Source organism: Aquarana catesbeiana, linkage group LG03, assembly GCF_042186555.1.
Source record: "Aquarana catesbeiana isolate 2022-GZ linkage group LG03, ASM4218655v1, whole genome shotgun sequence".
Lineage (NCBI taxonomy): Eukaryota > Metazoa > Chordata > Amphibia > Anura > Ranidae > Aquarana > Aquarana catesbeiana.
In genome coordinates this window covers 272277135-272293248 of record NC_133326.1, presented here as the reverse complement: position 1 = coordinate 272293248, position 16114 = coordinate 272277135, and the positions used below count along the sequence as shown (strand labels likewise).

The following is a 16114-nucleotide window of genomic DNA, read 5'->3' as shown; positions in this document are numbered from 1 at the left end:
CCCGTTCCCCTAGGCCCTCATACATCTGATCGTGCAATGATAATGGTTTCTTCTCCGTTGATATACCTAGTGTGGTATAAATGGCCCCTAAAAGGTGATCTACCTCTTCTAATGAGAGTTTGTATGGGGGTGGCTTCCTGGAATCCCCATCCAGAGCTTCCCCCTCAGAATCTTGGGAGCCAGAAGTTGCACTGTCAGGTTCCTCTTCCACCTCCTCTCTAGGGGCTACCGAAGGACCTGCACTAGTGGAGGGTATTGCCTGAGCTTTTGGTACCGTTGTTGTCGGAGGAGCAGTCTGAAACTGTGGCATCTGAAACCCTTCAAAAAAGTTTTTGAAGGATTCAAACGTACTAGACAATTCTTTAACAGATGCCGCTAGTTCACCCTGCTCTGAAGAATGTTCATGTACTAGTTTGCTAATAAAATCTTTACATAATGGTTTTTCCCAAGAATCTCTAAGGGTAATTTTACAGGAAGGGCACCTCCTTTTTGAAACATGAGTACCTGGTTTTCTCTGTTTTCTGAAAAGACATAAGAAAAAACCCCCAACCATTAACACACAGTACCCTTTCCTGCATAATGGCAGGAGTGCAACACTTTCATTCCTCACCAGGTGCCCTATGAGTCCACCTTCTGGCACCTGAGGGTCTTTAACCCGCTCCCCCCCCCCCCGTACCTGTCCCACACTAATATTGGGGGGGGGGGGGGGGGATGGTTCAGGCCAGGGGAGCTCCACCCTAGGTTCCACTTACCTTAACATGGCTGGAGCTGGTCTCTGCTGAAGCAGTGCGGTCTGAATCCTCTGCATCCTCCATCCTTGTGTCACCTCTGGAGGCTTTGCTGTCTCTACAGCATGTACAGCTCCTCTCCAGCCCCATGCCTGGCTCCCTCTCAACGTTCGCAGCCGAAACCGGAAGCCGTGAACCCGGAAGTGCATGCCCCTTCTGGCCGGATATGATGTCACCCGCCACAGGCCGCGCAATCTCAGTACCCAGCATGTTCTACTCCACATGCTGCTGGGGGCATGAGACTGCAGGAGCCGCGCTCCGCTTCACCACGCTCGGTGATGAAAGGGAAGCCCCCCGACCTCAACCTGCGCTCAGGGATGCGGGGGTGGCAATATCCAGAGAAAGTTTTTCTGACCAGGTTAATGTTATAACCGCTGCGGGTGTATACACTAACTTTTTCCCCCTGGTCTGTCGTAGGAGTCTCTACTCCTCTTTCAGGACATGCTGCCTGAGCCTCACTGGCTCTCCTGGCTGGTTTCTGTGGTGTCTCAACACTCTGGAGGAAACACAAATAACTGAGGAGCCAGCAGGGGAGGAGGAAATTTATAGAAGCTGGCGCAGGTGTTTCCAATCAGAGGGGAGGAGCCAAGCTCTCAGGTGGCTGTCCTGAAAGACGATTAGGGGAAAAAGATGCATGTAAATGTATTCCAACGGGTAGAATAAATTAATATTCAGGCCAGTAGTATGCATTTAGGCTCAAACATCATACATACTTTAACCACTTCAGCCCCAGAAAGATTTGCCTCCTTAATGACCAGGCCATTTTTTTTTTTTTTGCAATACTGCACTGCGTCGCTTTAACTGAATTGCGCAGTCATGCAACGTTGTACCCAAACAAAATTTAAATCCTTTTTTTTTTTCCCACAAATAGAGCTTTCTTTTGGTGTATTTGCTCATCTATGTAAAAGCAAAAAAAGAGCGACAATTAAAAAAAAAAAAAAAAAAAAAAAAAAAATCCCACTTTTTGCTATAATAAATATCAAAAAAAAAATATTGAAAAAAAATGTCTTCATCAGTTTAGGCCAATATGTATTCTTCTACATTTTCTTTCTACATTTTTTTTTTACCGAAAAAAAACTAGAAGAGGAGCCAGATAGCTGTTCCTACTTAGGAACACACGATCTGTCTCTCCTCCCCTGTCAGAACAGGGATTTGTGCGTACACACACACACGCAGCGGGCGCACGCCTGCTATGGCTCTTTAAAGAGCCGCCATGGTACCACTCTGCTGCCGTATATCGGCCTGAGCCGGTTGTCAAGTGGTTAAAAACAAAAAGGTGTTTTTCTGCTATTTTCTGGCAGAAAAAAAAACTTTTTTTTAATTTATAAGCCTGTGTGCATGAGGCTTTAAAAAGCCACTAAATGCTCTCATAGTGCAGGCTGCTAATATCTTGTAATGATGATTGCAAAAATTATTATTTTGTCATTCCAAAAATGTTGACCCTAGGGCATGCTGGAACCATTACACCCTTTCACAAACAGGCCAGGCACATGCTGAAACCCAACCCTAGCTTTGCCAATATCACACACACACACCTGATACATATTCACTATAACAATGCCTTCTTGACGGAATAGTCCTGCAAGTAGTTTCTAGTTACACAAAAGTGACATGGAAGGGGGAGGAACGATCATCCTCTATTGGCCAACCAACTGGTAATGGGAAGACCAAGGAATAATTATACCCATATGACTGCTCTGTAACCACAACACCAACAACCATCGGGTTGACCCACTTATATAAACTTTTCCAGGATAGCTACAGGTCACTTGAGATAATGTTGAATTTGCCATACGATTGCCTAGAGACAGAAAGCAAAACACGTCTGTGTATACACGTGCTATTTCTGACTAACATGCTTATAAAGCAATTTCAAAAGGGTATAAAAGCGGTATTAAACCCAAAACCAAAAATGTAATATATTGCAGCCTACCAATCATTAGATGTGACAGCTGCATTAGTTTTTTTTTTTTTTTAGCCCCTTCCCATTTTCACCTGGTGATCTGGCCAGTAACACACCTCCTGTATTAGAGTGCCTCCACTTTGGATGAAGGAGCACCTTTGGACAGCAGGATTCTCAGTCTGGGGAGGGTAGTATTAGAAGTACTGGCAGATCTAGATACATTAACAAACTGAAGCCCAATTCCAGCTCACACTGTGGTTACACAAGTAGTTACAGTAGTGATAAAATGGGGAGTACTCGGAATAGTGTGGAAAGTGGGGTCCCCCAGGGTTCTGTCCTGGGACCAATCCTATATAATTTATTTATAAATGACCTGGAGGATGGGATAAACAGTTCAATCTCAGTTTTTGCGGATAATACTAAGCAGGGCAATAACTTCTCTGCAGGATGTGGAAACCTTGCAAGACGATCTGAACAAATTAATGGGGTGAGCAACTACATGGCAAATGACGTTTAATGTAGAAAAATAATGCATACGAGTAGCAAAAATATGAATGCAATCTACTCACTAGGCGAAGATCCTCTGTAGGGAATCTAGGATGGAAAAAGGAACTGGGGGTTCTAGTAGATGACAGGCTCAGAAATGCCAAGCTGCTGCAAGCAAAGCCAATAGAATATTAGCATGCATTAAAAAGGGGATTAACTCCAGAGATAAAAGGATAATTCTCCCACTACAAGACTCTGGTCCGGCCACACCTGGAGTATGCTGTCCAGTTTTGGGCACCAGTCCTCAGGAAGGATGTACTGGAAATGGAGCGAGTACAAAGAAGGGCAACAATACTAATTAAAGAACTGGAGGATCTCCGTTACGGGAAAAGACAGCAAGCACTGAACGTATTCTCTCTGGTGATGAGATGCTTGAGAGAGGATACGATTTCAATGTACAAATACCGTACTGATGGATGACCCCACAATAGGGATAAAACTCTGTACATGAACCCTTAGTCTGGACATATATGTAACTATGTGGTCATTGACATAACAATATTTTCAATAAAAGAATTGTATCCTTCAGCAACCAAATGCAATATGACCAGTTTCATCACCGAGGGCCCATTGATACTTTGGCGTTCGCAGTTTCCTACGTTGCAGTGGTGTAAGCTGATAAAAAAAAAAAAATACTGCTTTTTTAAGTACAGTCAGCTGGGACAGACAAAACCACATCCCAACACGGCTGTGAAATAGATCTTAAAGTGCAACTTTAGAAAAACAATTGTTGAACAGGCAGGATTTTTAATTCAGAAGAGGCATACCATGTCTCTTCTGCATTAAAGTTTCTTACCTGCCTGTCTGCACTGCACATGTGCAGCTCAGTGTATAATTTTGACATTGCTGAAATAAATGAACTCCTGCACATACTTGACTGACATCATCTCGGGACGGTCAACAAAAACGGCCAAAGATTAGGAGACAGGAGCACACTGGCTGAAGATGTCAGCGGCCAGCAGGGGGCTCTGCGACACCACAGCCCTGCAGTAAATGGGAGTATTTTTTCGCTTTAACCACTTACCAACCGGCCCATAGCCGAATGACGGCTGCAGGGCGGTTGGATAACTCTGGGAGGGCGTACTATGACGTCCTCCCAGAATTCCCCTCTCGCGCGCCCCCTGGGGCGCGCACCCGAACACATCCGTGACCGCCGGGTCCGGAGGACCCGGCGCATCACGGATCCCGGTAAATGGCCGCTGATCGCGGCCGTTTACCATGTGATCGCGCCGTCAAATGACGGCGCGATCACATGTAAACAGACCGGCGTCATCTGATGACGCCGGTTCCTCTCCTCCCCCTCTCCTCCCCGCCTGTGTACCGATCGGTACACAGTGAGCGGGGAGGGGGATGGATGGATGTCTGCAGCGCTGTGGGCTGTATGTGTAGTGCCCACAGCGCTGCACAGAGACATCCAGGCATCCATCCATCCATGCTCAGCCATCCCCACTACACTGCAATGCTGAGCAATACTCTGCAACGCCCCCGCCATACTCTGCAACGCCCCCGCCATACTCTGCAACGCCCCCGCCATACCCCGCCATACCGAGCCATGCTCAGCTGTACTCGCCCTCTGTATGTGGCCAGGCTGTGGAAGTCTCACATATGTGGTATCGCCGTACTCAGGAGGAGTAGGAGAATCTATTTTGGGGTGTCATTTTTGGTATGTACATGTAATGTGGTAGAAATATTGTATAAATGGACAACTTTGTGTTAAAAAAAAAAAAAATGCGTTTTAACCACTTCCCGCCCACCGGCCGTCATACAACGTCCTTGACTTTGTGCGGAGATATCTGAATGATGGTTGCAGCTACAGGCATCATTCAGATATCGGCTTTTTCAGCCGGCGATTCCCTACACCATGAGAACGATCATAGCAGCTGTTCCACTGCTTGATCGTTCTTACGGGAGGCGAGAGGGGATTTCCCCCTCTCCCGCGCTTCTACCGACTCACCGCTACGATCGAAGCCAGGATCGTTTTTTTTTTTTTTTTTTTTTTTTATTTCAGGCTTCCCAGCCTAGAGGTGAGATGTGGGGTCTTATTGACCCCATATCTCACTGTAAAGAGGACCTGTCATGCCATATTCCTATTACAAGGATGTTTATATTCCTTGTAATAGGAATAAAAGTGGTCAAAAATTTTTTTTTTTGGAAAAAAGCATCAAACTAAAATAAATAAAGTAAAATGAACAATAAAAAAAAATAAAAAAATTTTAAAGCGCCCCTGTCCCTGCGTGCTCGCATGCAGAAGCGAACGCATACGTAAGTCCCGCCCACATATGAAAACCGTGTTCAAACCACACATGTGAGGTATCGCTGCGATCGGTAGAGCGAGAGTAATAATTTTGGCCCTAGACCTCCTCTGTAACTCAAAACATGTAACCAGTAAAAAATTTTAAAGCGTCGCCTATGGGGATTTTTGAGTAGCAAAGTTTGGCGCCATTCCACAAGCGCGTGCAATTTTGAAAGGTGACATGTTGGGTATCTATTTACTCAGTATAACTTCATCTTTCACATTATGCAAAAACATTAGGCTAACTTTACTGTTTTGGTTTTTGTAAAGCACAAAACAGTTTTTTTCCCAAAAAAAACGCGTTAAAAAAATTGCTGCGCAAATACCGTGCGAGATAAAAAGTTGCAACGACCGCCATTGTATTCTCTAGGGTCTTTGCTAAAAAAAACATATATAATGTTTTGGGGTTCTATGTAATTTTCTAGCAAATAAATGATGATTTTTACATGTAGGAGAGAAATGTCAGAATTGGCCTGGGAGCTACAGAACGCCTGAAGGTGCTCCCCTGCATGTTGGGCCTCTGTATGTGGCCACGCTGTGTAAAAGTCTCACACATGTGGTATCACCATACTCGGGAGTAATAGCAGAATGTGTTTTGGGGTGTAATTTGTGGTATGCATATGTGGTGTGTGAGAAATAACCTGCTAATATGACAATTTTGTGGGAAAAAAAAAAAAAAAGTAAAAAAAAAACCTTGATTTTGCAAAGAATTGTGGGAAAAAATGACAACTTCAAAAATCTCACCATGCATCTTTCTAAATACCTTGGAATGTCTTCTTTCCAAAAAGGTATCATTTGGGGGGTATTTGTACTTTTCTGGAATGTTAGGGTCTCAAGAAATTAGATAGGCCGTCAGTACTTCAGGTGTGATCAATTTTCAGATATTCGCACCATAGCTTTTGGACTCTATAACTTTCACAAAGACCAAATAATATCCACCGATTTGGGTTAATTTTACCAAAGATATGTAGCGGTAAAAATTTTGGCCAAAATATATGAAGAAAAATTACTAATTTGCAAAATATTATAACAGAAATGAAGAAAAATGCATTTTTTTTACAGATTTTTCTGTCTTTTTTCTTTTACGGCGCAAAAAATAAAGAACCCAGCGGTGATTAAATACCACCAAAAGAAAGCTCCATTTGTGTGAAAAAAAAGGACAAAAATTTCATATAGATACAGTGTTGCATGGCTGAGTAATTGTCATTCAAAATGTGAGAGCACCAAAAGCTGAAAATTGGTCTGGTTAGGAAGGGGGTTTAAGTGCCCAGTTGTCAAGTGGTTAATGAAAGGTCACAAAAAGCGTCAGTTTTACATATGCAATAAACAATATTACCTCATTACGATATGGCTTCACATAAACAGTCCACTGGTGAGTATGGCCATCTTCTTCTCTCTTCTTACCAAAATATCGTGCCACATTTCCATAGACTATAGGTTTCACAATTGTAACTCCCTAAAAATAAAAAAAAAAAGATAAACATATTACAACAGAGTCCGTGGGTACATCAGCTACTCCACAAGACTACATATTAAAAAAATAGCAAAGACAACACACACCTGGGGCATGCTTTTCCCTAAAACCACTCCTTATCAGGATTGTCGACTCAGGAAAGAGCACTAACGCCTGCTCACACATTGAAATCGTTACGTCTTACCATAGGTACAATAATGTTCTCCTGCCAGTGCCCATCTGCAGCCTTGCCCATCATTGCAGCCTAATCAGTGCCCATCTGAGTGTAAAGCGTAGCTCCAGCCCCCCCCCCCCCCCCCCAAAAAAAAAAAAATCAGTAGCTACTGACTTTTACTATTAGGACACCTACCTAACCAGGGATCCTCATCCAAGCCACATCTTGAATCAGCTCTCGGGTGGCTTTACAGCCGGTTTCCTACTGCACATGTGTGAATCTCGCTGCACTTTCTCAATGGATCGGCTGCGGCAAACTCAGCAGAAAGTGGGAGCGAGTACTTGTCAAAACAAGGTATCTGCCCCCCCCCCCTCAAGGCGCCAAATGTGGCACCGGATGGGGGGGTCGTTTGCATAAGATTGAGGCTCCTACCCCTACATATACACACCGGACAAACGTAAACGCACACATTGGAGTGCCTCCGCATGAAAACGTTAATTGCGATACCTATGTTACATATCATCGCACACGCAGGAGAGCAATATTGCTAGCACCAAACCACCGCCAATGTTATATGACCTATAGGAGGCTTTTAAAGCATCGCCTATGGAAAATATAAGGTACTGAAGCTTGTCGCCATTTCTCAGGCATACACAACTTAAGGTTTGACGTGTTTGGTATTTACTCGATGCAACCTCATCTTTTATACTTTACCAAAATTTTGCGTTTCCTAAACCTTCGTGGTAATATGTTACATAAAAAATTGTAACTACCGCCATTTTTTTCTCTAGGGCTTTCAGAAAATATATAAATGTTGTGGGGGTTTTATGCAATCTTCAGGGCTAAAATGATTTTTTTTTTTTTTTTTTTTAAACATATGCAAAATAAAACCTTACAGTGGACCTTCAGTCATTTTTTCACCTTTCCATCCATTAAATCTTCTGATCTTGTTATTTTAACTTTGGATAGTAAAACATTTTTTTCTGCCAGTAAATAATACCTTATACAGCCCACTTCCTGTTTCTTGTCTGGTCATTAGCCTAGGTTTATGACATCATGTACAGCTCTCTCTTGTGAGAGTTTGCCAGGAAGGGAGGAGGGAGGAGTCATAAGAGGGCCAATGAGAGCTGCACAGCTGCAGAGCTGCAGGTGTGCCTCTGTGTGTCTGTAAATCCAGGAAGTGAACAGGCTAGCAGCTTCAGCTGCCCACAGTTGAATGGTTGCAGCCAGACTTAGTGGAGAGAGAGATTTCTGCAGTATATTTGGCAAGTACTCAATCACAGTATATTTAAAATAATATGCAAAGTGGTTGGAGGGAAGCTTCAGAATGGCAAAGATGTTTTTATTACAAATTATGTGAGCAGACTGCAGTTCCTCTTTAAAAAACGGCTCTAGCAGGAAAAAGGTTAAAATGCAGCCCTTGGGCTCCAGGAGTCAGAGGGATCAAAAGGATTGAAAGGGTCCCTCAATTGTAATAAAGTCTGGTGGTCCCCTGTAACATGTCCATAGTCTCTGGCAGCCTTTTACAGCATTGCTTCAGTCTCCAACCACTCTAGAAGAACAATTTGACCATTTCCTCTAGTAAAGCTAATACACACGAATAAATCTGAGAAAAATTATTGCTTTCAAAGTGATCAGCTAATAACTTGATCATTAGTACACAGCTTTTAAGGGCCAATCACAACAGTTCATGCAAACTTATCCGAAGGGACAAGCACAAAAATGTTTCTCGTACGATACCAAAATGTATGATTTTTGTTTAATCAGGACAGCTTTCACCCAAAAAAAAAGAAAAAAAATTAGAAGACCAAGACCGCACATGTTCAGAAACTAAAGAATACATTACAATTAAGGTTGCACCGATACGGTTTAATCGGCGAGCACGAGTACAGATACTTCAGGCAAGTACTTGCCGATACCGAGTACCAATACTTTGTGGTGTGATTTGCGTAAATACAAAAAAAAAAAGACGCAAATTACACGGCAAAGAATCACGAATGAGCTTTCCCCCACTGCAACTGTATATATGTGTGTGTATAAAAAAGAAAAGTGCCATCTAGTGGGCAGTTTAAAAAAAAACGTTAGAACTCACAGTACAGTGCCTTGCAAAAGTATTCACCCCCTTGGCTTTTTACCTATTTTGTTACATTACAGCCTTTTGTTCAATGTTTTTTTAATCTGAATTATATGTGATGGATCAGAACACAATAGTCTAAGTTGGTGAAGTAAAATTAGAAAAATGTATACATAAAACTATTTTTTAGAAATAAAAAAATGATAATTGGCATGTGTGTGTGTATTCACTCCCTTTGTTATGAAGCCCATAAAAATTATCTTCAGAAGTCACATAATTAGTGAAATGATGTCCACCTGTATGCAATCAAATTGTCACATGATCTCTCATTACATATACACGCCTTTTTGAAAGGCCCCAGAGGCTGCAACACTTAAGCAAGAGGCACCACTAACCAAACACTGCCATGAAGACCAAGGAACTCTCCTAACAAGTAAGGGACAATGTTGTTGAGAAGTACAAGTCAGGGTTAAGTTATAAAAAAAATATCCAAATCTTTGATGATCCCTAGGAGCACCATCAAATCTATCACAACCAAAATGGAAAGAACATGGCACAACAGCAAACCTGCCAAGAGATGACTGCACACCAAAATGCACAGACCGGGCAAGGAGGGCATTAATCAGAGAGGTAGCACAGAGACCTAAGGTAACCCTGGAGGAGCTGCAGAGTTCCACAGCAGAGACTGGAGTATCTGTACTTAGGACAACAATAAGCCGTACGCTCCATAGAGTTGGGCTTTATGGCAGAGTGGCCAGAAGAAAGCCATTACTTTCAGCAAAAAACAAACTGGCACATTTTGAGTTTGAGAAAAGGCATGCGGGAGACTCCCAAAATGTATGGAGGAAGGTGCTCTGGTCAGACTAAAAATTTAACTTTTTGGCCATCAAAGAAAACGCTATGTCTGGCGCAAACCAAACACATCACATCACCCAAAGAACACCATCTCCACAGTGAAACATGGTGGTGGCAGCATCATGCTGTGGGGATGTTTTTCAGCAGTCGGGACTGAGAAACTGGTCAGAGTTGAGGGAAAGATGGATGGTGCTAAATACAGGGATATTCTTGATCAAAACCTGTACCACTCTGTGTGTGATTTGAGGCTAGGACGGAGGTTCACCTTCCAGCAGGACAATGACCTCAAACACACTGCTAAAGCAACACTTGAGTGGTTTAAGGGGAAACATGTAAATGTGTTGGAATGGCTTAGTCAAAGCCCAGACCTCAATCCAATAGAAAATCTGTGGTCAGACTGAAGATTGCAAGTCACAAGCGCAAACCATCCAACTTGAAGGAGCTGGAGCAGTTTTGCAAAGAGGAATGGGCAAAAATCCCAGTGTTAAGATGTGGCAAGCTCATAGAGACTTATCCAAAGCGACTTGGAGCTCTGATAGCCGCAAAAGGTGGCTCTACAAAGTATTAACTTTAGGGGGGTGAATAGTTATGCACATTGACTTTTTCTGTTATTTTGTCCCATTTCTTGTTTCCTTCAGAATAAAAAAAAAAAAAAATCTTCAAAGTTGCGGGCATGTTCTGTAAATTAAATGATACAAATCCTCAAACAATCCATGTTAATTCCAGGTTGTGAGGCAACAAAAAACGCAAAAATGCCAAGGGGGGTGAATAATTTTGCAAGGCACTGTACATCTGGCCATATGCAAAATAATCTACATAGGTGTCCCGGTCTGCTGATGGTAGTAAATCAGGGCCGCTGTAGGATAAGTCCCAGGACCCCATGGGTATAGGGCGGAAGTGATGTCAGCTTGGGGGCGGACCGCCTCTACATCTCCACCAGTGGCCTGTGCATGCAGGCTCCATGTACTGTGAGTTCTTACATTTTTTTTTTTAAACTGCCCACTAGATGGTGTTTTAACCCCTTTCTACACACACATTAGTGGTGTGGGAAATCGCATGTCATTCAGACAGGAAAATGTACAGCATTCCTGTTCAAATTACATGTGGTTCTTTGCAGTGCAATTTGCACCCATTCTTTTTGTATTGACACAAAATCGCATTGCAAAGTATTTTTTGGTATTGGGAGCATTTGGGAGAGTACCGATGCTCACGTAACTGCTTGGTATTGGTGCATCCCCAAGTAAAACACATTACATCACTTCTGAAGTTGTATTCTGTCCTACAAAAATTTTTATAACTTTAGTAACATCTTTATTTGATATGAGACACGCATGCAAAAAAAAAAAAAAAAATTAAAAAAAAAACCACACGGACAATCATTCATCCGATATTCTCATTATGTGTATTGGGAGGTCCAGCCTCCTTCAGAAAAAATAAGTCAGCAGCTACACATACTGTGGGTGCTGACTTTTATTATAAGGACACCTACCTGTCTGCGAATCCAGCAGTGTCTAATCTGAGACGATTTTTCAATCAGTTCTCGGGTGCTGCTGCCATCTTAGGTAAGGGAAACAGGCAGTCCCCTACTGTGCATGTGTGAAACGCTTTGTGAATGGCCTGGCAGGAGGCGGGGGGGGGGGGTGAACGCCTGGATACCTGTCAAAACTAGGTACCTGCTCTTCCCCCCCCCCCCCCCCCCCCCCCCCCAAAAATAAAGTGACAAATTTGGCAGCGAAGGGGAAAAGGAGGCAGATAAGCGGAGCTTCCCCTTTCTGGGTGCTCCGCTTTAAGTCTTCAGTCTGACATTTTTCTGTAGCATAAGGACCCTTTCACACAATTGGCCCGCTCGGATCCAGCTGTCTGTTTTTCAGGCGGATCCGAGCGGGCCACCCATTGACTTCTATGTGGAGGCATATGTCAGTGGAGATGTGTCCGCCGACACCCGCCTGCCATCTGACAAGATCCGCTCAAAACAGACGGATGTCGATACGTTCACCATCCGTCCACACTGTCCGTTTATATCCAATCTCCCCATAGAGGAGAGCAGGATTGAAAGGTCCGTCTCTGCACAGTGAGCAGAGATGAACCTGTCATCCACCTGCTCAGCGGGGATCAGCGGAGAGATCCCCCGCGGAGCTAGGGAAAGCCATTCAGCGGATCCGCCCCGCATGATCCCAGCCTTACATGCAATAAATATTTTACGTGGCCCTCTGAAGACACTAGGGGCCACATTGGAGACCCCCTTTCAAGTTGACAACCACAGCTTAGTGTATTGCGGTCCTGCAGTGATTCTCCAGATACAGTACAGACAGTGAGTGTTGTTACCCTAGGACAGGAAGGGTGTTATTGGAAGGATCAACAAGTGAAAAACAAAAAGGAATAAAGAAATGCAGCCAGCACACTAAGGGTTCATTCACACCACAGAGAATGCATGTTACATTTTTTGCATAGTTCTCCAATGCATTGTCGTGCATGGCATTGGGGGGTTGCCTTGCAGAGTCTTGCATTCATGCATGCATTTGAACGCGTTGCACTGAAAAAATAAGAAAAAAAAAAGAAAAATAAGCTGTAATGCACACTATACTTTTTTTGTCAGCGTTTTGCTAATACAACACAACACGCTGGTGTGATGGACCTTAATAGGGAACCATTATTGTGAGGTTGTCACGCACACCTGGTATAGGTTGGTTCTCTCCCATAGGCGACATGTTGGATATTATAAGCAGGGCCGTCTTTAAGGCAGGGCAAAAGGGGCAGCTGCCCTGGGCCCCATTATTGTTGTGGGGCCCAAAGCAGAGGCCTCATACTTGCAAACTATCCCAGTTTAAATTCCCTTATCCCTTGAAATTTTAGTCCTGTGTTGTGTCCTGATATCTCAGTGTGAAGTTCTGCTACTAATGCTGCCCAGCTCTGCCCTATTGTTGTGTACAGGTGACTCACTGGCAGACCCTGTGTTTACATGTAAATAACCGGTATTGATATGCAAATAAAGGCGGCATTCATATGTATAACATGCCCCCCCGAGGTCATATCCTCCATCACCTATACTGAATGCTGCCCACTGGGGAGGTAATGGGGCATGCTTGAAAGTCCTGCCTACAACAGTGGTCATTAAGGATGCAAAGGTGTACCGACAGGGTGGATAAAGATGTAGGTCGCGTGTAGGGCAGCCCATTCATGTCAATGGGCTGCTCTATGCGCTAGAAATGCAGAAGAAAGTCTCTAACCCTTTTTCAAAAATCACACAGTGCCACAGCACGTCAGCAGATGCATGAGGGTGTCATTAACAGTTAATGGCACTGCTGTGTATTTGCTAAAGGGCAGCACATTTCCGTGGTGTCAGGAAAGTGATTTTGCATGTGTTCCCGACATACAAATGTGAACGCAGGCTAAACTTCTCAGTTACACTGGTGGTTAGTGTAAATCTTCTCATTACATTGAGGCTTGGTGTAGAATCCTTTCATTCACACTAGTGGCCAGTGTGAATGCTCCCCTCACATTAGTGGTCAGTGTAAATCCCTCCTTACATTGGTGGTTACTGTGAATGCTTCTATTAGTGGTCAGTGTAAACCCCTATTACATTGGTGGTCAGTGTTGAAACGCCTCTTTATATTATAAGTCGATTAAAAAAAAAAAAAAAAATCAGTATTATCAAGAAAATGTTTGCCCAGGGTCCAATCAATATTAACCACTTCCCACCCGCCGGCCGTAATATGACGTCCTTGACTTTGTGCGGGTATAGCTAAATGATGCCTGCAGCTACAGGCATCATTCAGCTATTGTTTTTTTCAGCCAGCAATTCCCTACACCAGAAGAATGATTGTCGATGGTCAGCCGCTTGATCTTTTTTACGGGCGGCGAAAGGGGATGTCACCACCCTCCCGCCGCCCTCCGATGCTTCTACCGACTCACCACTGCCATCGATGAGTCAGAGAATGGATCCACCGCCCCGGATGTTTACCATAGAGATTTCCGGCGGACCAGATGGTTGCTGGAGTCTCTATGATCATTCAGAGGCCAGGCGCGATATTATGACGTCATGCCTGGCCTCTGCATTCAAACGAATGGCACCGCCTCGGCTGAGAAGCTGAGATTGTTTTTTTATTTCAGCTGTCCGAGCCTAGAGGTGAGATGTGGGGTCTTATTGACCCCATATCTCACTGTAAAGAGGACCTGTCATGACATATTCCTATTATAAGAGATGTTTACATTCTTTGTAATAGGAATAAAAAAGTGATTAAAAAAAAATGTATTTATTTATTTTTTTAAGTATCAAACTAAAAAAATCTAAAGTAAAATTAATTAAAAAAAAAAAAAAAAAAATTTAAAGTGCCCCTGTCCCCGTGTTCTCGCACACAGAAGCGAACGCATACGCAAGTCCTGCCCACATATGAAAACGGTGTTCAAACCACACATGAGGTGTCACCACGAATGTTAGATCGAGAGAAATAATTCTAGCCCTCCTCTGTAACTCAAAACACGTAACCAGTAAAAAATTTTAACCAGTCTCCTATGGGGATTTTTAAGTACCAACGTTTGGCGCCATTCCACGAGCGTGTGCTATTTAGAAGCGTGACATGTTTGGTATCTATTTTCTCGGCGTAACTTCATCTTTCATATTATGCAAAGAAAAAAAAAAATGGGCTAACTACCGTTTTTTTTTTTTTTTAAAAGCATGAAACTGTTTTTGTTCCCCAAAAAAAACACGTTTGAAAAATTGCTGCGCAAATACTGTGCGAGATAAAAAGTTGCAATGACCACCATTGTATTCTCCAGGGTCTCTGCTAAAAAATATATAGAATGTTTGGGGGTTCTATGTAACTTTCTAGCAAAAAAAAAAAAAAAAAAAAAAAAAAAAAGATTTTTTTACATGTAGGAGAAATGCCAGAATTGGCCTGGGTGTCAAGGGGTTAAAGGTTCTAGGGGTTAAAGGTTCTAGGGGTGTGTAGGTGACCAGCACAGGACACACCTCCTCTCTGTGAGGAGACTTGTAGCTTCCTGTATCTCGGCCCAGAAAACAAGATAAAATAGAAGGCAGCCCCGTCCGTACAAAGCAGCACTCCATACACGAGCCCCCCACACAAAGGCCCGCCATAGCACGGAGCCCCCACCGCCGACACACACCGCTCCCCGGCCCCTCACCTTCACTCTCCCTCCGGAGTCCGGCCCGAATTCAGCCATCCTCTTAAACATATTGCCGCGGGAGGCGGCCGGGGAGGAGCAAGAGCAGCTCACACCGGAGCCAGCGCCTCACACACCATTCAACGAGCACACAAAGCCGAGCAGATAGCGGGGAGCGCACATAGTGTGCGGCCAATTTCAGCGACACGAACGGACAGGGATGTCCACAGGCAAACCCTCCGCCGCAATCTGCGCCCCCCCTCTTCTATTGTCATAATGGTACAATCCAGGCAACCCCCCGCCACTGCCAGGCCGCATGGAAGAAGAGGCGGGGCAGGGCGGAGCCTGATGGCGGTGGGTCCTGATTACCAGAGCCAGTGGAGGAAGGTTGGGGGCGGGTCTATGGGCGGTGTCCTCAGCTTGATGACTGCTCTGTTTCTGCTATTAGGACAGCATCTTATTAGAATGGGGTTTGGAGATTGTGGAACAATGTTCTTTGATCAGTGGTCTCCTGTAATCGGTGTTCACTGATCAAAAGTCTCCTACAATCGGTGTTCTCTAATCAGTGGTCTCCTGTTATTTAAGTTTTCTCTGATCAGTGGTCTCCTGTTATTTAAGTTTTCTCTGATCAGTGGTCTCCTGTTATGTGGGTTTTCTCTGATCAGTGGTCTCCTGTTATGTGGGTTTTCTCTGATCAGTGGTCTCCTGTTATGTGGGTTTTCTCTAATCAGTGGTCTCCTGTTATGTGGGTTTTCTCTGATCAGGGGTCTCCTGTTATGTGGGTTTTCTCTAATCAGTGGTCTCCTGTTATGTGGGTTTTCTCTGATCAGGGGTCTCCTGTTATTTGGGTTTTCTCTGATCAGGGGTCTCCTGTTATTTGGGTTTTCTCTGATCAGGGGTCTCCTG

The 16114-nt window shown here is 43.9% G+C and overlaps 1 protein-coding gene across 1 annotated transcript in view; it reads right to left on the bottom strand.

Annotated features, from left to right (window-relative positions):
* The window catches only part of YEATS4 (YEATS domain containing 4), a 29896-nt gene extending 14471 nt beyond the window's left edge, over window positions 1-15425 (bottom strand). The window contains exons 1-2 of the mRNA XM_073620078.1: window positions 15230-15425; window positions 6867-6986 (exon numbers count right to left, since the gene is read on the bottom strand). Of these exons, the coding sequence (XP_073476179.1) occupies window positions 6867-6986; window positions 15230-15280 (171 nt within the window). The 5' untranslated portion in view covers window positions 15281-15425. The remainder of the gene's footprint in view (window positions 1-6866; window positions 6987-15229) is intronic.
* Window positions 15426-16114: the final 689 nt, after the last annotated feature.